This window comes from Natator depressus, chromosome 6 (assembly GCF_965152275.1).
Source record: "Natator depressus isolate rNatDep1 chromosome 6, rNatDep2.hap1, whole genome shotgun sequence".
In the NCBI taxonomy this organism is placed as follows: domain Eukaryota; kingdom Metazoa; phylum Chordata; order Testudines; family Cheloniidae; genus Natator; species Natator depressus.
This window is the reverse complement of record NC_134239.1, coordinates 50,937,141-50,960,628: the sequence shown is the minus strand read 5'-3', so window position 1 is coordinate 50,960,628 and position 23,488 is coordinate 50,937,141. Positions and strand designations below refer to the sequence as shown.

At 40.1% G+C, this 23,488-nt stretch overlaps 1 protein-coding gene across 2 annotated transcripts in view; it reads right to left on the bottom strand.

Moving 5' to 3' along the window:
* Window positions 1-245: 245 nt before the first annotated feature.
* The window catches only part of CAT (catalase), a 37,578-nt gene continuing 14,335 nt past the window's right edge, over window positions 246-23,488 (bottom strand). The window contains exons 4-12 of one of the 2 annotated variants that reach the window (XM_074955262.1): window positions 22,162-22,266; window positions 20,979-21,104; window positions 18,787-18,978; window positions 16,883-17,035; window positions 10,063-10,201; window positions 5,414-5,547; window positions 3,026-3,133; window positions 1,566-1,652; window positions 246-1,060 (exon numbers count right to left, since the gene is read on the bottom strand). In XM_074955262.1, coding sequence (XP_074811363.1) covers window positions 995-1,060; window positions 1,566-1,652; window positions 3,026-3,133; window positions 5,414-5,547; window positions 10,063-10,201; window positions 16,883-17,035; window positions 18,787-18,978; window positions 20,979-21,104; window positions 22,162-22,266 — 1,110 coding nt within the window. In that variant the 3' untranslated portion in view covers window positions 246-994. The remainder of the gene's footprint in view (window positions 1,061-1,565; window positions 1,653-3,025; window positions 3,134-5,413; window positions 5,548-10,062; window positions 10,202-16,882; window positions 17,036-18,786; window positions 18,979-20,978; window positions 21,105-22,161; window positions 22,267-23,488) is intronic. The other variant, XM_074955261.1, reaches the window with a different exon arrangement.

The following is a 23,488-nucleotide window of genomic DNA, read 5'->3' as shown; positions in this document are numbered from 1 at the left end:
GCTGGTAAGTAATATATCCAACTGAACCAGTAAAAGAGATTTACATAAACTTAAATAAATTAGCAGAGATGGTATCTGGCCATGGTAAAAATTGTGCTGGATTCTGAAAACTGTTTCCTTAATCTCCTGGACAACTAACATTTACTCAAAAGAATGTAGTTGGTAGCTGGTATGTTTAGTAACCATTATGTGCAGTTCAACTACTTATAGCCTAAAAAAAACAACACCAAAGCCACATTTGGTTAACTGCAAGCAATTTTATTGTAAAATCTAAACCGTAAATGATTAGAAACTAAATTACTATTTTCATCACTACCTCCCTTGCATAAAATATACCCAACCCAGTATCTTCCATAAGTAAACAAAACCAATTTTAGCCTTCAGTTGTTATTCCACCTGGATATGAATTAACTACTATCAGATACATTGTACTACAGGAAACTAGAGTTAAGCAAGAAAGTTACTGTATGTATATGGATTCCTTTACTACTTGCAAATTTATTTATTTATTTTTAAAGTACTGTAATGCTCACATACTGGGCAATTTATTTTTGACAAAATCAGGTGAAGTTCTATCAACATGAACACCAACTTAGTTCACCTACATTGATAATCACAGTATTTATATAAGTTGTTTTCAGTTGTTTAGCCAGAAATTTGGGACCTTACCTCAAAAACCAATTGAAACACAATTTTTTCATTTAAGTATTCTGAGTTTAATTTCCAAAACTAAACAAAAATAATTTTTAGCCTTAAAGAGAGATCTGCATAAAATCATTACCAGCCTAGAATACTGGTGTTACAAGGTACTAGATTATCAGAGTCAATCACTTTTGATTGCAGACATAAGAATAGACACGTATTATTGCATCAAGCCTGAAAGACATTTATATCTTGTGCGGACATCTGCTACATTTGTTACGGTCTGACAGCTTATTCTCCAGTTAGGTGGATGTAAAATCCATGGACGGACCAACTGCACGTAGCACACAGTTTACAGGTTAGATCGTTCCTTTGCAGACATGCGAGATGTAGATCGTGTATACGTTCTAATCATATCCTAAAAGCAACATGAAATTAATTAGGCTAAGTAAAACATACATTTAGGGCAAATTCTATTAAAAGAAGTTTCTTAAATTTGAACGCAGTCAAATCAACATTAAAGAAATTAACCGGTGCTCATTTAGTAAACAGCACAAGTGAAACATTTTGTTTAGTAACTGCCATTTTATCCCTTTCTCTTTATGCAATTGTAGCAGGTAAAGTTATGTGCTAAGCTAACTAGAGTATTAAGTGTATGCATGGACACCTTCAGAAATATAAAACCACTAAAATTCAGTCCTTGTAAAGCACCAACTAATTTGGACCAATTAGCATTGCAATTAATGGCGATTCTCTCATTGTACAATTATCAAAACACTGAATTATCCGCAAGTTAAAGAAGAAAAAAAAAAAAAAAACAACCCTCAAAATTATATTCCACCAAGGTAGAGAGTCATGAAACAAGCTAAGGTATTCAGCCAATCAAAGCCTTGTTAAGTAGAAAGAAGCCATCCTTAACATACCTGTTTGCCAGCTTCAGCATTGTATTTGTCCAGCAGAGCTTGAATACGGGCACCATAGTCAGGATGAACATCAGTGAAGTTTTTCACCTGAAATAGTAAGGAAAATCAGGGCTTAAACAGACAATTTCATTTCTCAGTTTCACATTCATACTTGGTTCTTGCCAATTCCAAAACCTGCCATCAATAAGCTATATTTAATAAGAATTATCAACAATTCCCCAAATCAAGCACCAGTTCATATCTAGACCAGGTAGCAAGGAGTGAATCATGGGAATTAAGTCACCTAGGACAACATCCTGATCTACTGCAAATTAAACAAACATTGCCCAGGTGTTTTCCATTGCGGGGTGATGAAGCCATTCTTCTTCCTAGCACCATTAATGTTGTTCTCCCGGATATTTCAGCAGAGTTAAATTTTGGGGAACTTTTCATCCTCCAAATAAAACCTTTATGGCCTTGACCAAACAAGGTTGGTTGATTTTTTGTTTGTTTTGAGTAAGATATCCCTATTTTAAACACTCAGTGCAAAGCACTTATGCAGTTTAATACCTTTAAAATTCTGCTAGCCTGCCCCACAACACAGGAAGCGCAAATCACTATACTTCCACATGTGTGTGTTGAAAGTGTCAGCTCATCATGCTGCCAGCTTTAGCATTCTCCTTTATAATTACCGGTATGTACAAAATTTGTTAATTCTTTACACTCTACTGGTCATTTGTTACATAAAAGAACAGATCAACACCTTATTCTCCAAAAATACAATTTCTGACCTTCTCTTTTCATCCCCAAACTGTTATATTTGCAAACTGCAATACTGTAAGACACCAGCAGAAGCTAGACTTAAGCTATCACAATAAAATGCTACAGTAAAAGTGGTTATCTGGCACTTTACCAACCAGAAAGCTCTGGAAACCAACATTTCTGATATCCATTAAAAGTCTGGTTGGTGTGGGGCCAGCAGGCCCCCTACCTGGCTCTGCAGGGCTCCCCAGATGAGGCACCATGTCCTTCTTTCTCCAAGGTGGAGGAACAGCCACTGGGGCTCTATGAGCTACCTCCATCCCGAGCACTGGCTCCGCAGCTCCCACTAGCTGAGAACCGCGGCCAATGGGAGCTGCGGGGGCAGCGCCTGCGGGCAGAGGCAGTGCACAGAGCCGCCTGGCCACTCCTCCGCCTAGGAGCAGAAGGGATATGTTGCAGTTGCGGGGAGCTTCCCGAGGTGAGCACCGCCCAGATCCAGCATGCTAAAACCCCTTCAGTGCCCCTACCCCAAGCATCCTCCCACAACAAAACTCCCTCCCAGAGCCCACACCCCTTCCCATGTCCCAGCCCTAAGTCACATCCTACACCCAAACTCACTCCCTCCATTGGTAATTACAACTCTTAGTTAACCACAATTTTTGACTAACCAGCACCCCCCATGCCCCCAAAGTGCCCGATAAAGCTTTTACTGTACTTACAGCTTTCTTCTGGATGAAATGCTGAGCATCTTTAAGATGGCTAGCAATGTTCTCACACAGTCTTTGGCGTTCATCTTCTTTCAGCACTTTGGTATAGAAGTCTCTCACCTTAGGATTGAAGTCAGTAGTTTAGTTTATGTAAGGCAGGGCCTGTTTTAATCTGATTCTATCAAAAGCTCCTCATTAACAGTAGTTAAACTGTTAAAGCTCAGGTCTTTAAACTATTGCAAGAAAGCATGAAATATTGGTTGGTATTTTCCCCAGCATAGTCCAACTGCTTCCCGCCGTGATGTACAACTCTAAGTTTTTACATGAGGGAATGAATACGGAAGAGGCAAAGAGAATGACATGCTGCTGATGAAAGTAGCGGTTCCAAGTCAACATTAGATTAAAGATGCAGCCATTCTGCTTCCTAGAACCATTAACACTATTCTGCTAGATAGTTTAGCAAAATTAAATTTTGAAATTTTTTACATCTCCTTTACAAGACAAGTCCATTTTAACAAGTCAATTTTTAACTACTCTTCCAGTTTCTAAAATTAATATTGGACTATTTCAGGAAGTAATTTACAACTGTATCTTACAATTACATATTTCTCCTCTGACACTATCTATAAAAAAAGCTTATGAATGAGATTTGCAAATGTACTGGCAACACTGTTTCTAGCGTTATGTCACAAATTCTGTGTTCACTGCTATTTAATTACTTTAATTATCTTATACATCAATGTAATCCAGTTCTGTTGGAATTAACACAATGTGATACAAATGTTATAGATATCTGCAGCAACTAATTACATCAAGCTCGGAAAAAAGAGAGCTAAATTCTGCATCTGGGTATTCGTGTTCAGGTTGCCCCAAAAAATTTACTATTTGCATTACTTAGTGTAAAGAAACATTTCTTAAAGGTTAACTGAAATGACAGTATTCTAAGGAAAGTGTGGTTCTTAAGAGTAGGGGAAGTGTTACCAAGATACCTAGAGAAAAGTGATAAAATGTGGAGAAAATATGTTTCTGGTAAAATATTGGACTTTATATTCTCTTGGTATCACACTGCAATAAAACAGGTGACCCTCACTTTTGCAGGTGCAATTTTGCATGCAAAGAAATGTACATGAAAATTTGAACTGGTCATATCTGAGTTGAAGAAAGTGCTGTGGAAGAATGAGTTGTGAGGAACCACAGCTTTTTCACTGGGCAGTCAAAGTCAAAGCAGTCCTTGAAATTAGGGCTGTCAAACTATCAAAAAAATTAATCTTGATTAATTGCAAGATTTAAAAAGTTAATCTCAGTTAATCGCAGTTTTAATCGCACTGTTAAACAATAACAGAATACCAATTGAAAATTATAATAAAGGTATGGATGTTTCTATATTTAATATACTGATTTCAGTTACAACACAGAATACAAAGTGTACAGTACTCACTTTGTTTATTACAAATATTTGCACTGTAAAAAATATAGAATTCTTCAATTCACCTCATAAAAGTACTGTAGTGAGATCTTTATCATGAAAGTGCACTTATAAAAGTAGACTTATTTTTTTTGTTACACAACTGCACTCAAAAACAAAACAATGTAAACCTTTAGAGCCTATAAGTCCACTCAGTCTCACTTCTTATTCAGCCAATTGCTAAGACAAACAAGTTTTTGTTTACATTTACGGAATTACAATGTTGCCCACTTCTTATTTACAATGTCCCCTGAAAGTGAAAACAGGTGTTCACATGGCACTTTTGCAGCTGGCATTGCAAAGTATTTGTGTGTCAAATATGCTAAATATTCATGCTTCGGCCGCCTTTCCAGAGGACATGCGTCCATGCTGATGACACTCACTAAAAAAAATAATGCGTTAATTAAATTTGTGACTGAATTCCTTGAGGAAGAACTGTATGTCTCCTGCTCTGTGTGTTACCCGCATTCTGCCATATATTTCATGTTATAACAGCCTCAAATGATGAGCCAGCAAATAAACAAACCTACATTTGTAAGTTTCACTTTCACGATAGAGATCACACTATAGTACTTGTATGAGGTGAACTGAAAAATACAAATTCGAAAATATAAAGTGAGCACTGTACACTTTGTATTCTGTCTTGAAATTGAAATCAGTATATTTGAAAATGTAGAAAACATCCAAAAATATTTATAAATTTAAACTGGTACTGTATTATTGTTTAACAGTTCAATTAATCACAATTTTTTTTAGTTAATCACGTGAGTAATTAATTTGCAGCCCTACTTGAAATTAATTGACAAAAGATCTTTCGAGGCCTCCTCAGAACTGGCCTTAAATTTAGGCTAGATGCTTCAAGGGAAAACCAACATCCAGATAACACAGTCAAATTCCAGAACAATGTTATAATAAGTCCTTTTCACACAGCATACCTGAGACACATTATCCTCATTTCCACTATTGAAGCGCTGCACATCATAGCATGCGACAGACATGCGGCTCTCCTTCAAATTGGGCTGATCTTCAGGACCAGTAAAACTGTTTGGATAATAATTTGGGGCACCACCTTTAAAAGAAAAGATCAAAATATCAGTCCTTTTAGTTTAAATTAGGAGACAGTGAAATTATAAAGCACACTTGAAGGAATATATTCAAACTGATTTAGATAATCCTTTTACCCGGTTATCATGCTTATATTTCCTTCGCTTTCTTTGTAAAACAGCTGCCAACACTTTGCCTCACCCTCTTCAAAAGATATAGCTCAGCAGTTACAATGTTCTGCAGCCTCAAACCCATATCTGATATAGCTGGTCAAAACTTGGAATTTTGAACATTTGTTTTTGTTCTAAATCGGAACAAAAGCAAAATTTCCTGTGAAATGGAAATTCTGAAAAAATAAAATAGAATATTTCAAATGTCAATCACATTAAGCACTATTACTACAGGTATCATGAAATAATGCACCTAAAAATATAAAAGTTAGTTTTAAAACAATTATTTCCATTTTTCTGAAATTGAGTTCTCAAACAAAAATTTCTAAATTTTAGAATGTTCGTGGGAAATTTTAAAGAAAAAAAACAACAAAAAAACCCCCCACAGTTTTGTCAAAATGACATTTTCTGAAGGAAAACTTTCAACGAAAATTTTCGAACCAGCTCTAGTATCTAGATTTGAATCTACCCATTTCTAATTTCCTGAGTTTTCTTTAAAATTCCTGGTATTAAAAATTAAGGCAGGATCTAAACCCCCCTCCCTGTGTGGAGGGAACCTGTTCTGTGCAAAAAGGAGGCTCAGTCACCTGCACATACTGTCTCCCATCCCATATTTTTAATGGCTCAATTATGCAAGATGCCAAGTGCTCTGACCACAATCTAGCAAAACAGTTGAACACATGCTTAACTTTAAACCTATGAGTAGTCCCATTTACTTTAGATACCACTGACTTCAATGGGACCACTCACATACCTAACAGTTAATCATGTTTTGCTGGATCAGGGGCCAAAATGCTCAGCATCTTGTAGGATCAAGGCCTGTGAAAGATGAAGAGGGTGTTTTAAATTGTTAAGCATCAACTAACTTTATCCAAAAATTACTTAAATTTACAGTCTAGCAAAATAAGAAATGGCATGCCATACCAATGCCAATTCAGGGATGTTACTCCCACAATTTTAGTCAAATGGGGTTCATCATTGCTATGGGAATACCACAATTAAAGACAAACAAAATAATCTATTAATAATGATTGACTAATAAATGTAATGACTAATAATTCATTAATAATGGCTAGGAAAGGAAAAGAGAACCATAGCATACAAGCTGTAAGTGACATTTACTACAGTACATCTTTCTCTGGTGAACTTTGAACAGAGATTTATGCCTTAACATTGGGTCTACCTCTGCTGGGCATGCTCTTTTCTACCAAAAGCAAAAGCAAAGTCTGTATTTTCCCCAATATCAGTACTGAGTCCTTTCTTAGACTATGTCTACGCTAGCACTTTTGTTAGTAAAACTTTTGTCGGCCAGGGGTGTGAAAAAACACATCCCTGACCAATGTAAGTTTCACCAACAAAAGCACGGGTGTGGAGACGCTCTCCCGCTGACATAGCTTCTATCACTCATTTGGGGTCATTTAATTATGGTAAAGGGAGAGATCTCTCCCATTGGCATAGAGCAGCTACACAGGAGACCTTACAGCCGCACAGCTGTAGTGGTATAGCTCTGCTGCTATAAGGGCCGTAGTGCAGACATAGCCTTATTATCTCATGGATAACCAGGAGCAAAGGAATTTTGTTTAAGGATTGATGAGTCCTGTATGGTTTATCATGGACAACCTAAACAGTTTATAAATAGGCAGAGTTAAGTAATCTTAACTAAGATCGTATGAAATCAAAGTGTTTGACTTGGTTAATTAAAAGAAGCCAGTCAAGGTAGAGTCTTGATGCAGGAAAATGAATGAAAATTAAGAATCTTACATTCAAATTAAATCCCATTATTTCTTGCAGTTTACCAAGGTTAGCTCATGTTTCCTTTCTAAGAATACATAGTCTAAATATTCTGGCTTTTAATAGGAGAAGCTGTTAATACCTTAAATTACAATACCATTTCACTATCCCATTAAAATTATTACAGGAAAAATTTAGGCAAATCCTTTGGCACTGCTTTTGTTAACTCCATCTCACCAACGATGCTGAAGTCTAGGTGACATGTTGCAGAAGCAGTGCTGCATTGGGAGGCTGCTTCTCCTTGAAGCTGTGCTGTGGCTTCTTTGCCTTGTCAGCTATCTTGCTGCTGCTGCTTGCTTGTAAAGAGGTGAACTGTGCTGAACTGAGTGCTGCTGTTTACTCCCTCAGTTCAGAGAGATTTATTATCTCTTTGTAGAGGGAAGAAACCCCTCTTTTAGGGGCTTGGTTGCTTCAGATATCAGTTTGTCACAGTTCAGTGCCTTAACACCTTTGTCTGATGATCTTAGTGTATACCTTCAGCTTATGAATATGCCATATGCTACCGAATATGTAGTAGGATTGTAATTCTTCAACTTTGTGGTTATTTTGCATTCGTCTTTGTGGTAGTAAATCAGCAAAACATCTTTAAGCATAGAATTTTAACTTTTTATTCAATACATTTATTGAGACATCCTTTGAACTCCACCAGGGCTCACAAGAAGTTGGAATTCCCTTTCAAATGAGTCCAAACACTATTTCCTCTGAGCTCTGAAAGTAATTTTTTGGAAAAATTACATAGTTCTTAAGAGTAGGGATGTAAAATGTTAACCAGTTAAGCATTAGTCTTACCGGTTACCCCGCCTTAACTGTTAACCCCCGCACTGGCCGGCGCGGTCGGATCAGCCCCAGCCGCATGCCAACAAGATTGGCCCCAGCCACACAACAGCCAGCCCTTTAATCAGTTACCATTTAAAAAGTTAACTGTTTAAACTACTAAAAAATATTTTGTTTAAATGGCTGATTACATCCCTACTTAAGAGTGTCTTTGAACTTAAATGGTCATCACAGATGGTATTGTCTTTTTTTCTTACCATTCTTGGAGAGAAGGTTATTGTCTGAGTTTGGTAACTAGTTGCTTAAGCAATGCCAGATATTAACTGGAGAATTAGTTATCAATATTTTATATTAAAATGGCTTGTATTACTAACCAGTTATAGCATCAAATGATCTTAATATATTTGTACATAAAATATTTCACAATTCACATAACCATGGAATCAGGCAGTTATTATATGATGGCTTGCATTTAGATGCAAAACTGCAAATATCTCAAAAACAATTGTATGCAATTTTCAGAATTTGAGAAGCACAGGTTTTCTTACACCTTAAACATGGAAAGGAGGGACGTAATTAATATCTTCTGTAAAATATTTCCCAATCACAAATATTCTCATTCAAATTTAAACCATGAAAACTTTGAGTGTTTACGTAAGAAATCAATTTCAATAAAGGATATGTCTAGAATTCTTTTTGTGGGTTTAAACTAAGATTTTTCTTTGCAAAGAGGAGGACTAAGAGACCCACTTTCCCCCCTTGGTTTATAGTTCTGGTAACACATCCTAAGCATTACTTCTTTTTGCAATTTTCTGAATAAGAACATCCTCACATTCTTTTATACAATTAGGACTTTTTTTCAAACAAACATCTTACAACATCTGTTGTCTTGAGATAAAGATAATATCTATAACAAACTGGTATCTTATACATGAGGGATGTGTTCTACTCTTTGATAAGGCATACATGTTGGTTTGTTTGCCTTTTTGACCACATGGTTCCTAGACTTACAACCAGACATCTGTAGTACATTTACAACTTGTAATTAAAGACTCCTATCAAATATTCTTATAAGGCAAAAATCACTAACACTGCAACATCTTTCAAAAATTATTTTAAAAAAAATATAGAATATTAACACACAAAAAATATAAATTTGCATTCCAGCAACTGTGTAAACACAACTAGAAGTTTTAGAGATGTATCACTCTGACACACAGGGGCCTTTCACATTGATAGAAAGGACTTTTTTAGCTTGAACATTTCATATAATTAAATAATTAACTAAAAATATAAGCATGTAAGCTATTATTCTCCAAGCCTTGTATCTATGAAAACAATTGTAAGTATCTCTTTGGAATTCAATAAAGGTCCAAGTAACAGAAGAATAAATAACAACCATTTTTGCATCAATACTGAGGTCTATACCTACATCTCTGTGCATAAATGATGAAAACTGATCAGATATTAACAATGGCATGCACTTAAATATTATGGATCCATGACTCTGAAAATTTAGAAAAGTCCTTATTAAAGGAGCAGCTTCTGCATACGTCTACCACACTTGAATTAGGAAAAAAAGGTAAAGCTCGTTATTTAGGAAACAATGTAAATGGAGCAGAATATGTTCAGTCTGTTACTGCTACAAAGACACTGAAAAGAGTATTTTAGTGGATCACTGCTTAGAGCAGTTTGTTTTCAACTACTCCTGCTAATGGATGGGCTGATCTTCAAGATCAGACAAATCATTTAATGCCTATATACATAATGCAAATATATTACATTCAGAAATATTTTCAGGATACCTTGGTTGTCAAACACACACATAGGTCCATCTCTCTGATAGTTGGCCACACGAGTCCTATAGGGACAATTCACAGGTATTTGTAGGTAGTTGGGTCCTAAACGGTGTCGGTGAGTATCAGGATATGAGAAAAGACGACCCTAAAAAATCACAATGACATGTTGTATATTCAACATTTTTTTATATTTAGTCAGAGTTTAAGGCCGGACGGGACCACCAGATGATCTATCTGAACTCCTGTATATCACAAGCAACCTAAACTAGACCAAAGTATTACAGATCACAGGAGACTAGAATATTGTGTGTCACGGGCAGAGAATAGGAGGACTTAGGTGTAACAATGCCTGAAGTCCCCACAATGGCAGGGAAATTAAGTGAGATATATTCTGATAATCCTGGAAAGTGACTAGCACCCCACCCTGCAGAAGATGATCAAAACCTCCCACAGTCACTGCCAACCTGACTGGGGGGGAAATTCCTTCCCAACACCACATAGGGCAATCAGTTTGACCCTGGGCATATTTTTCATGACCACCTTTTGAAACTAATCACTGAAATGAGCAGTTATATAATGAAATGCACATTTTGCAACATGGAAATAATCATTTCATAATCCTTAATCCTCACAGATAAAATGTCAATATGATAAGCTGTCCTGAACTTTCAAGGATTCTTTCTGAAAAAGTGTGTGTGTGTGTCATAGCCCACCTATTTTTTTTTCATATTCCCATGACAATATTGCAGTGACTGTATTTTAATAAATGCCTCCTTACATAATACCAGAAACAAACCATTTACTGCTTTAGGAGAACAGAAATTAAAATCCCCACTGTAAGCCAAACCATGAAGGGGATGACAGAAGGAATGATCAAAAGAACATCTAATCTGAAAATGAGAAGACTTTATATTAGCTCCATAATAATCACGGGCACTATTTACTATAGACTATGCCAAGCTCAAAAATTTACTAGTCAGTTAAAGCCTTTAATCTCTTATTGTTTAACTAATCACATCAATTTTGTAATTGATTCACCTGCTTCCATGATTTAATGGAAGGAAACTAGTTTAGTCTTAGAATCCCTATAGTTCTAGGAGTAAGTGTGTGTATTGAATGAAGTATCTGCAGAAAGTAGAAGCCTCCTGGAATTATGGTTTGGGAGAAAGAAGTTAACTGGCAAACCAGGTGAGAGAAGTGTACAAAAAACCTGTGCTAAGAAATCTGAGACCTTTTCAAATTATTAATAAATGAATTATAAATATTTATACTTGAAAAAGCATAAAAAAGCATAAATATTTGCACACACAGTACTAGAAGTACTATTAGCAGTTACTTAAAATGGACTTCCATTAGTTTTAAAAATCTGGGGGCTTGTTTTTGAGAAACGGCCTCTGATTTTGTGACTGGTAATAAATGCAGGTGTATTTTACAGCACTTGAAGTGCAGTTGTACACCACTGAGATCAAGGTAAGTGGCTGTAGCCATTCTAGGCTACACACTAATATTGTAATTAAATTACTTATTTCCAAATGCTTGAGACATATTGACTTGGTCGTTCAACATTTAATTAAAAAGCATGACTAGAGAGAGAAGGAGTTAAGAATTGAAGATGATGAGAGAAAAATGAAATGCTCAGCATGACTCAGTGTAGAAATTAGGCTATCAAAGCTGATGTGGAATTCACCAATCCAAATGAAGAGATCAGTACAGAGTAAAATCATAAACATGGGATAATCAAAAGATGTTATATCACCTATCAGGATATTTTATTACAGTAACACCCACAATAATACGAAAGCGTTAGGCATAAACACTAAAAAGTTATGCTGAACCAACTACATTGCTCAGGGGTGTGAAATATCCACATCTCTAAGGCCTGGTCTACCCTACGAGTTTAAGTTGAATTTGGCAACATTACCTCGACTTAACCCTGCACCCGTCCACACGACGAAGCCCTTTTTTTCGACTTAAAGGGCTCTTAACATCTATTTCTTTACTCCACCCCCGACGAGGGGATTAGCGCCGAAATCGGCCTTGCTGGGTCAAATTTGGGGTAGTGTGGATGCAATTCGACGGTATTGGCCTCTGGCTGCTTGGTTTTGGCCTCCGGGAGCTATCCCAGAGTTCTCAGTTGTGACTGCTCTGGACAGCGCTCTCAACTCAGATGCACTGGCCACGTAGACAGGAAAAGGCCGGCTAACTTTTGAAACTCATTTCCTGTTTGGCCAGCGTGGCGAGCTCACCTGCACAGGTCACCATGCAGAGCCCATCAGCACAGGAAACCATGCAGTCCCAGAATTGCCGAAGAGCTCCAGCATGGACAGAATGGGAGGTACGGGATCCGATCGCTGTATGGGGAGACTAATCCATGCTGGAATCCATCCAAGGAGTGGGAGGCAACATGGAAGCGGGTTTTGGGGGCAAGAAAGATGAGGAGGAGGAGGAGGAGGTTGTAGATAGTTCACAGCAAGGAAGCTGAGAAACCAGTTTCACCAACAGCCAGGATCTGTTTATCACCCTGGACCTGAAGCCAGTACCCCCCCGAATCCACCCAAGGTGGGCTCCTGGATCCTGAAGGTGGAGAAGGGACCTGTGGTGAGTGTACCTTTGTAAATATTACACATGGTTTAAAAGCAAGCGTGTTTAATGATTAATTTGCACTGGCATTCGTGGCCAGTACAGCTACTAGAAAAGTCTGTTAACGTGTCTGGGGATGGAGCGGAAATCCTCCAGGGACATCTCCATAAAGCTCTCCTGGATGTACTCCCAAAGCCTTTGCAAAAGGTTTCTGGAGAGGGCAGCCTTATTCCGTCCTACCATTGTAGGACACTTTACCACACCAGGCCAGCAGCACGTAGTCAGGAATCATTGCAGAACAAAGCATTGCAGCGTATGGTCCCAGCGTTTGCTGGCATTCAAACATCTGTTCTTTATCTCTGTGTTACCCTCAGAAGAGTGATATCATTCATGGTCACCTGGTTGAAATAGGGTGGTTTTAGTAAGCAGACATTCAGAGGTGCCCGTTCCTGCTGGGCTGTTTGCCTGTGGCTGAACAGAAATCTTCCCTGCTGTTAGCCACGCGGTGGGGGGAGCGGTGATGCCATCATCCCAGAGAATTGGGTGTGGGGGCACGGTGCTAGCTGGGTTTCTGCTGCACCTTAACACGGAAACCACAGCCCCTCCTTTTAAACTGCCAACTGATTTTAAATGGCCAACCCAACGGCTACTTTGTGTGGGAAATGAGGGCGCTGCTGTATGAAACCATTCCCACATGTTATGAAGGTTAAAGAAGCCAAAAGACTCTGGCTTACCATGGCTGCCTGCAAGCCGAATTCTGTTGCCTGGCCCTCTGTGAGTGATCTCTCACACCAAACCAGTATACCCTCAATAAGAGGCAAAATGCGACCTTGTAATGAAAGCACATGCTATGTAATGTTAACAGCAAGGTTTACGGTGAAAGTGTGTACCCACTGTTCTATAAAATGTGTCTTTTTAACTACCACTCTCCTTTTTTTCCCCCCCCCCCTCCACCAGCTGCATATGTTTCTCCTTCCCAGAGGCTAGCAAAGATTAGAAGGCAAAAAAAACCGCACTCGCGATGAAATGTTCTCTGACCTCATGCTGTCCTCCCACACTGACAGAGCACAGCAAAATACGTGGAGGCAGACAATCTCAGAGTCCAGGAAAACACAATATGACCGCGAGGAGAGGTGGCGGGCTGAAGATGGTAGATGGGGTCAGCTTGCTGAAGGATCGAAGTCATATGCTCCAGTGTATGGTTGAGCTGCAGGAAAAGCAGCAGGAGCACAGACCGCCACTAAAGACCCTGTGTAACCAATCCAAGTTCCATAGCCTCCTCACCCAGATGTCCAAGAACGTGGTGGGGGGCCTCCGGCCACTCCACCCCAGAGCATTGCCCAAGCAACAGAAGGCTGGCATTCAATATGTTTTAGAGTGCTGTGTGGCCTTGTTCTTCCCTCCTCCACCACCCCACCTGGTGCTTCCCTCCTCCACCACTCCTCCCGGGCTACCTTGGCAGTTATTCCCCTACTTGTGTGATGAATAAATAAAGAATGCATGAATGTGAAGCAACAACGACTTTATTGCCTCTGCAAGTGTTGATCGAAGGGCGGAGGGGAGGGTGCTTAGCTTACAGAAGAGTGAACGGGGGGGGGGGGGGGGCGGTTGTTTCCATCAAGGAGAAACAAACAGAACTTTCACACCGTAGCCTGGCCAGTCCTGAAACTGGTTTTCAAAGCCTCTCTGATGTGCACCGTGCACTCCTGTGCTCTTCTAACTGCCCTGGTGTCTGGCTGCGCATAATCAGCAGCCAGGCGATTTGCGTCAACCTCCCACCCCACCATAAACATCTTCCCCTTACTCTCACAGATATTGTGGAGTGCACAGCAAGCAGCAATAACGATGGAAATATTGGTTATGCTGAGGTCTAAACGACTCAGTAAAGTGTGCCAGCATGCTTTTAAATGCCCAAATGCACATTCTACCACCATTCTGCACTTGCTCAGCCTATAGTTGAACGGCTCCTGACTACTGTCCAGGAAGCCTGTGTATGGCCTCATAAGCCATGGCATTAAGGGGTAGGCTGGGTCCCCAAGGAGAACTACAGGCATTTCAACATCCCCAATGGTTATTTTCTGGTCTGGAAAGTAAGTCCCTTGCTGCAGCTATTGAAACAGAGTAACTGTTGAAACGAACAGTTCCTGAAGATGCAAGCGTCATGTACCTTTCCCGGCCATCCCACGTTGATGTTGGTGAAACGTCCCTTGTGATCCACCAGCGCTTGCAGCACTATTGAAAAGTACCCCTTTCGGTTTATGTACTTGCTGACTTGGTACTCCAGTGCCAAGATAGGGATATGGGTTCCGTCTATCGCCCCACCACAGTTAGGGAATCCCATTGCAGCAAAGCCATCCACTATGACCACATTTCCCAGAGTCACTACCCTTGATAGCAGCAGCTCAGTCATTGCGTTGGCTACTTGCATCACAGAAGCCCCCACAGTAGATTTGCCCACTCCAAATTGATTCCCGACTGACCGGTAGCTGTCTGGCGTTGCAAGCTTCCACAGGGCTATCGCCATTCGCTTCTCAACTGTGAGGGCTCCTCTCATCTTGGTATTCTTGCACTTCAGGGCAGGGGAAAGCAAGTCACAAAGTTCCATGAAAATGCCTTACGCATGCGAAAGTTTCACAGCCACTGGGAATCATCCCAGACCTGCAACACTATGTGGTCCCAGCAGTTTTTGCTTGTTTCCCGGGCCCAGAATTGGCGTTCCACGCCATGAACCTGCCCAATTGACACCATGGTGTGCACATTGCAGGGGCCCGTACTTTGTGAGAAGTCTATGTCCATGTCCTCATCACTCTTGTCACTGCGCTGCAGTCGCCTCCTCCTCCCCTGGTTTCGCTTTTCTTGCAGGTTATGGTTCTGCATATCCTACTGGATAATGTGTGCAGTGTTTATAGTGCTCATAATTGCCGCGGTGATCTGAGCAGGCTCCATGCTCCCAGTGCTATGGCGTCTGCGCTGAAAAAAGGCGCGAAACGATTGTCTGCCATTGCTCTGATGGAGGGAGGGGCGACTGACAACATGGCTTACAGGGTTGGCTTACAGGGAATTAAAATCAACAAAGGGGGTGGCTTTGCATCAAGGAGAAACAGAATGGCCCCCTCAAGGATAGAACTCAAAACCCTGGGTTTAGCAGGCCGTTGATTTCACAGTGGGAGGGGGGGGAGAAAATGAATACAAATGAATACAAAACAAATCTGGTCTATTTCTTGTTTTGATCCACTTCAGCTATCTTTATACATCTTGGGCTGGCAGCAGACGGTGCAGTACGACTGCTGGCCATTGTCGTCTCCTGGCTGCTCACCAGAAAACGGTGCAGTACAACTGCCGGCAGGACTGAATCTCCATGAGACAAAGCTTAAAAAGGGAAATGACCTGGCTGAGTCGCTCCCATGTCTGCCCAGGCGCCCCGACCGACCTCACTGAGGTTGGCTAAAAGAGCACCCAGGAGTACGACGACGATGGCTACCAGTCATAATGCACCGCCTGCTGCCAAAAGGCAATGAGCTGCTGCTGTGTAGCAATGCAGTACCATGTCTGCCAGCACCCAGGAGACATATGATGACAGTGAGCTGAGCGGGCTCCATGCTTGCCGTGGTATGGCGTCTGCACGAGTAACCCAGGAAAAAAGGGCGCAAAACGATTGTCTGCCGTTGCTTTCACAGAGGGAGGGAAGGGGGGGCCTGACGATATGTACCCAGAACCACCCATGACAATGTTTTTGCCTCATCAAGCATTGGGATTTCAATCCAGAATTCAAATGGGCAGCGGAGACTGTGGGATAGCTACCCACAGTGCAACGCTCTGGAAGTCGACGGTTGCCTCGGTACTGTGGACGCACTCCGCCGACTAAATGCACTTACTTAGAGCATTTATGTGGGGACACACACAATTGACTGTATAAAAATGCTTTCTAAAAAACCAATTTCTATATATTCGACCTAATTTCTTAGTGTAGACATACCCCAAGTGATGTTGTTAAACCAACCTAATCCCTGGTGTAAACAGCACTAGGTCAATGGAAGAATTTTTTTCCCTGGACCTAGCTACCATCTCTCAGTGAGGTGGATTAAATACAGGGGTTCTCATGTCACTTCGTTCGCTGTAATCAGTATCTACACCGAGTGCTGCAGCTGTGCCACTGGTTTAAGTGTAGACATAGCCTTACAAAGAGAAAATGCCATGTAGGAGATTTACTCTGTGTCAGAGTAATATACCGAGCCGCTCTGTTTACCTGTAACATTTTATCAGGGCTAGGTTCAATGCCTGGTGGCATGTTGCTTGGGTCAAAGGCTATTTGTTCTACCTCTGCAAAATAATTGACAGGGTTCCTGTTCAAGACAAGTTTGCCCACAGGAATTAGAGGATAGCATTTGTGAGGCCAAACCTAGAAAACATAATACATACACTGTGATTACTACATGTTATAAAACACAGCAAGAAAACAGATTCAACTACCTGATGCAGTCATTGTGCCTAGGATTTAATCTTGGTAATGAATTATATTGGGAGGGGGAGGCGAGTATACACTTTAAGAAATATAGTAGTACTTTCCATTATAAACTTTTGCTTTCAGCAGCTTATACATTTGCCAAACAGTAACAATTCAGGTGGAAATTTTCCTTTTTTTTTTTTTTTTTTTTAAAAAATAAAATAATCATTTGACAAAAATAGTTTAACCACTTTTAAGAGGAAGGTTAGATAAAAGCATGCAGGGCTTGCCAATGTTAACATTTTCCCCTACAGTTCTTTTTTAAGCACTCTACCACTGCCATGCTTTGAAGCAAGAACTTGATGATTGGCAGAGGATTAGACCTGGGATCAGAGAGGTACATTTTACTGTTCCCCAGGAAAATCCACCCAAATTTAGCTAAATTATGAGGCTCTGAAAAAAGCCTGCCATATGAACATGCTCAGAAGAGCTTGTCAGAAGCTTACTGGTACAATCATAGAACATGGTCCATCTATAATAAGCATGCTCCCAGGCCGCTACACAGCTTCCTATGTGGTAGATACAGAGCTTATGCTTGAATTGGGCCCCAGAAGCAGCAGTGATCCCATCCTTTTGGCCTCAGGGAAATTGTGCTGAGCAAGGAAGAGACCATAAGTTCCAGTCTCAACTCCTCTTCCACGGACTGGTGTTAATGCTTCATGCTGCAACGTCATCGCTATTGATGAAGGCTTCATGCCCCTATTTTACATGATAGGGTAACTGAGCGGCTGTTCAAGGTAGTTTCTATCAGAGCTGGGGAAAGAACTCAGGTTTCTAACATTGCATAGCCAAGCCTGATTCAAACAGCAATACAGCCTTTCAAAAAGAACCTTCCCAATCTCTCTACTAGATCACAGCCCTCCAGAGCCAAATACCAGACACCAAGATTCCCAACTCCAAATATCTATTACCTACCTAGCTGCATAATCCACTGGCAAACTGTGTCACATCACCCTATGCTGTTTAATAGCCTTTTCCTGCTACCAGTTACTCCGTCATCTCCAATGGTAATAGAGGTCTGTGGTATGGATCTAGAAATCCTGGGCTCAAATCCTGCTCACTACCCCATTCCCCCCCCCCCTTTTTTTTTCCTTGGAGCAGGAGTGGAAGGAGGGACAGGAATAGTTCCACGGGATGGAATTTTTCTCTTCTTGAAAGAAAACTGAAAACAAACACTTAGGAAATTACACGATAAGATTGCAAAGTAAAGCACTCAAATGTTAGAGTATTCCAGAATTAAGGTTGCCGTGTGGCCTTATTTGGCTCCATTGTGTGTATGCATTATGATATGCTCTTTATTCACATGATCACATTATTTGACTTTGAGATTCCATCCTCACTCAGAGCACATAATGAATAGTGAATGAAGAAGGAGGTAGTAAAAAAAAAAAAAAAAAAGGAGGATTTTTTTTGTGTTTAAGGCATTAGACTGGGACCAAGGAGAAGAAGGTTCTATTGTTCGCTCTGCCACGCACTTATGTGATGTTAGGACATAATGCATATGCAGAAGGAGAAAGGAGAGAATTAAGTTTGCACAAACAACCTAATACTGGCATTTCCTATCTGACTGCTTGACTTTGCAACTTTAATATTATTTTTTGTATTGCATGCACGCGCACACACACACACATCCCTTAGTTAGTTACCTTAGTTACATCAAAAGGATTAAACGGGAACTTCTCTGCTTCTTCAAATGTCATAACCTGAATGTAGAAAGTCCAGGATGGACAGTTTCCATTGGCAATAGCATTGTAAAGGTCACGCAATCCATAGTCAGGATCAGTGGAAGCCAGTCTTCCTGCTTCTTCGACAGAAAGGTTTTTGATGCCCTGATCAGTCTAACAGTAATTAAATGAAGAAGTGACACTCATTATCATTTGTAATTAAACAAAACTGGCTATGCAATACCACAGGAATAAAAAGAGCAAACTGAAGAACTATTAGACTGTTTGCATATTCCACTTTACATCTGAATTTCAGCAGGTAAATTAAATGCCACTCCACAGTACAATCTGAACATTGTCCTCTATTAATCTGAGCTCAGCAAGATAACAGAATATTTTTAAAATAATAAAATTAGGTAACTGCTTAATGTACTCTTTGTTTGACTCTATAGGTCAGATTCTGTATTCCCCTTTATGCCACCCAGGAGACACAGAAGGGGCATGAATGGAACAAAAACGTCCCCTGGGGTATACCCTCTTAAAAAAAAAAAAAGAAAAAAAAGAAAAAAAGAGGGCTTCCTACCCAGCTACAGGTGTTTTACACAAATCCACCGTCCCCTGTGAAGGGTGTTTTGGGGGTGAACAGAGGGCAAGAGGGAAGCAGTCTCGTGTTGAAAGACTGATTCAAAGCATGTTCTTTGGAACGGTGCTTTTTACTTTTGAAATATTTTTCAGTCTTTAGAAACTGCATTCTCATTTCCTTGTGTTTTGGAGCAAAGAATAAAAGCTCAAAGTTGCCTCAACAAAGCTAGGAAGGGTTCAAGGATTCAAAGGCCTACACTAGCAGTAGAAAAAGCAAGTTCTCAGGGAAGCTCTTTTGGTTTTATACTGGGAATCAATGCATCAGCAATAGTTTCTGGAGCCTTAATTAGCTTAAGATCCTAAGGACATTTCAGCACCTTCTCGGACAGGCTAGGCCCTGAAGTTCCCTTCTAGGCTGGGGATAGGGGTCTGAAGGCTTCAGTTCCAAAGAGCTACCAAAGCCAGAGCCCTTAACTTAAGGTCTTTGGCTTGAATCCAACTGGAGCTACAACCACATTAGACTTAGTCTTATTTCTGGCAAGTGATGGTAAGAACTGAAATTGGCTCAGAGGAATCCTGAGGAATCTAAAACTGTAGATGCTAATGACAGCCAGTCCAAACCTCACATGTAACCCAGACCATGGATCTCAGACTGTTCTGCAGATTTTGCCTGCTGAAACTTCAGCATTAGGAAGGCCTGGAGCCTTCCTTGACTGTTTTTATGGACTTCGGATGTGAAAGCCCAACACACCTCACACCCACCAGGAGATGTGATTCCCCTAAGCAAAAAGAGAACTACAAGTAAGTACTGGACTCCAGAAAAATCCTGGATAAGAAGTGCATCTACTGAATGCCTGTCTGGACTATACCCTAGGCTGTTTGAACCAAGGAACCAAGTACATCACATGCACAAAATAGACTAAGATGCCATAAAAATTTCTGAAATATGCACAAGCCCCCCCAAATCCTTACTATACTAGAAATTATTCTTTAGTACTTAAATAAATATAAAGAACTTTGAGGAAAATAAAGTGTGATAGGATTGAGCATGGACATAGGTAGGATTCCTACATCTGCACTGAATGGCAGCAGGATTGCTCCTCCCTTATATAACCTCAGACCCAAAATCTGTGGTGTCATAAGAGAGCTCCAGCAGGCACAACAAGCATGGTTTTCCATAAGGTTCCGGAAGCTCACTGTGTAAACACCTTGAATACCATAACTGGTAATATACAAAGGCCTTCGAAGAAGAATCTCTGCTAGTCACAGCGTGTGGGAAGCAGAGTGGAAATCAAAGCAGGGACAACCTTTATATATGTTTAATGATGGATTGAAAAGATTCTTGTAATAACAACCAGTAAAGCATATGGGAAAACCTTTTACAGAACTCTTAAATTAGACTATTACTCTAATGCCTGTGAAGATCTTTCCTCAATGAGACCTGCAAGATTATATAATATTGCCAAGACTTGCATAAAAATCTGCAGAACCAACTATTGCAAAACATTTTGCCCTATCGTACTTCCAATTTATAACGGTGGATTTGTATTTAGCACAAAATATTTCCAAGTAGGTAAACTTAAAACCAATACCTTAGCATGAAATTTGCAGTAAACAGCTTTTCCTTGAGCATTAATCAGTTTAAAGGTATGGGAACCGAATCCATGCATATGACGGTGTCCATCTGGAATACCACGATCACTGAACAAGATAGATACCTGAATAAAAGGCATAGTCAATTCTAGTAATTAGTAAACTGATGCAATATGAAGTCACTAATCCATAAACAGCACACAGGCTCCTCTAATCAACGGTATAAATGGAAATTGTCTTATGCTGCAGACCATAATGATTGTTCATGTGCCAAGACCTGTTTGACAACTTCTGAAACATAATCACAACAGCTCTAATAACTGGATCATTGAAGATGCTGAACATGCAATAAAGTTAAGTCTATATGAAGTATTTAACGAGGAAGTGAAAGATGGACACCAACCTCATGTGTGATTACAATGGTTTTTTCAAAAGGAGTAAGTTAGCTACTTGTAGTTTTAGAGCTAACTGACAACTTTTCCAGCAAGCACCATATTTTGAACTTAAAGTTAAAATCCTGAACAAACCAGTTTTAGCAAAACCCTTCAAGGTAGAGAATTCCACGCATAGCATTCAATAGCCACAGAAAATGCTGTTTGTTCTTGAACTTGGGGTTTCACAAAACCCTTTAATATCACTTTTTCTTAAAGTTACTGAGCTTTGAAGTATATCAGCATTATCCTCCCAGAAACATTTAATTTTTTTAATGTTAATTTTCTTATACTTGGGTTGACTAAACAGCAAATCTTTGCTGTTTCTGAATGGTTCAGCTGCTTTAATTCAATATTAACATACTGATAGTCTTAAATTCTTTACTTTTGTCTTGGTCCAAGTAAAATACAGCCAAGAAAAATAAGGACACTAGATAATCACTTTAACTAGTCATTAGCTAACTTTACAGAAAAATTTTAAAAGACCCAAAACCTAGTACAGTAGTTACAGTTTAACAGGTGGCTAGAAGTACATAATTTGAGTTTTACTGAATTTCAGTTAATTGTTAATAATTTAAGATTATTATATAGTCTTATTGGTCCAAAAAGATAATAAAAATTCCCAGACTGTCCAAGAAACTGAAATATTTAAAAAAAAACCCCACCAAAAATAAGAAAACCCAATGATTTAATATGCGAGTTCCCTGCTCATGGAAGAATAAGTTGAGTTCAAAAGGCAATAAGCTCCCACCTGGTGCAGAGATTCAGGACGAAGGCTCCAGAAGTCCCACACCATGTCTGGATCCTTCAGATGAGTCTGAGGGTTCCTCTTTTGGCTATGTATAAAGGATGGAAACTAATTTCAAACAAACAAACAAAATTAAGATGAATTTACTGGAATTAAAAGTTTGAAGATATTGCAAGAACTGACAAAGTTCTCTACAATTATGCCCAGGGTCCCTTTGCATACTACTGGCATTTCAAGAAAACAGATTACAAAGTATCTGGATATATATAACCTACTTCAGCCACAACAAGTGGTACATGGCTCTTGACTTAAAATACGTTTTAAGCTACTATGGGGCAAGTATGAAATCATCAGCACTTCAAGATGGTATTAGGAGTGACAGGTCAGAGTCAGAAGTAGGAAAAGCTGTAACAAAAGGAAAACAGAGCATTGACGAGTTTTCAGCTTTATCCAGATACTACCAACAAAACCATTGTGTTAATTTCACCCTCAAACTTGAACTGGTAAAGTAGTTATATGAACAAGAATCAGCAGTACAATGAGCCAGCTGGCCAAGGGGTCTGGAAGCTCTAGGGTCCTCAGCCCGGAAAAGTCTGTACAGTGGGGCTGCCCTAGAGCTGCAAACCCTGGGAGCTCAAGCTGGGGTTGTCAAGATTTCCAGTGCCATCTTGAGGAACCAGGAGCCAAACCCCAGTTAGAGCTAGGGCTTCCAAGGTTTTCAACATCACAGCTCCATGGCAGGGAGCCTGGAAACCCTGGCATATTAAGGTTTTCCTGGAGTCACAGATCTGGGAAACCTTGGGGCAGTCCAGAGGGCTGAACTGCTCTGGAGCCGTGGACTCTGAAAGCCCAGTTTCTCCAGCAGCTTGGCAGGGAAGCTGGCAGAGAACCAGGCAGGTTTCCAACAGACATTTCATAAGGCATTTTGGGTTTGATTGCAGGATAGAACAAATGCCAGCTGAAGCTATCATTTTATTGTGACTTTGAATTCCTATATGTTATCATGAGGGAGCTTTGCAAGGAAGGGTGTCACCCTGTCCCATGTCAGAAAGTCATACTTAGCCAGCAGGGCCAGACGTAAGCCACCTACAGCTGTAGCAGTAGCAATGCTGATGAGTAGGATTTCCTCCCAGACAGGTTTAAGCATTTGGAGTCTTTGTCCTTTGCGTACTCGTTTGACTTTGACTTTTTAAATATAGTTGAAATAACTAAAGGAGTCAGTGTTCTGGTGTAAAAGTACTCAAACCCCATAAAGGGGACCTGGCACCTCTTCTCGACATGTTTTGCTGGTGGTGATATAACGGCCGGCATCTGTCGTATAGTAGTCCTT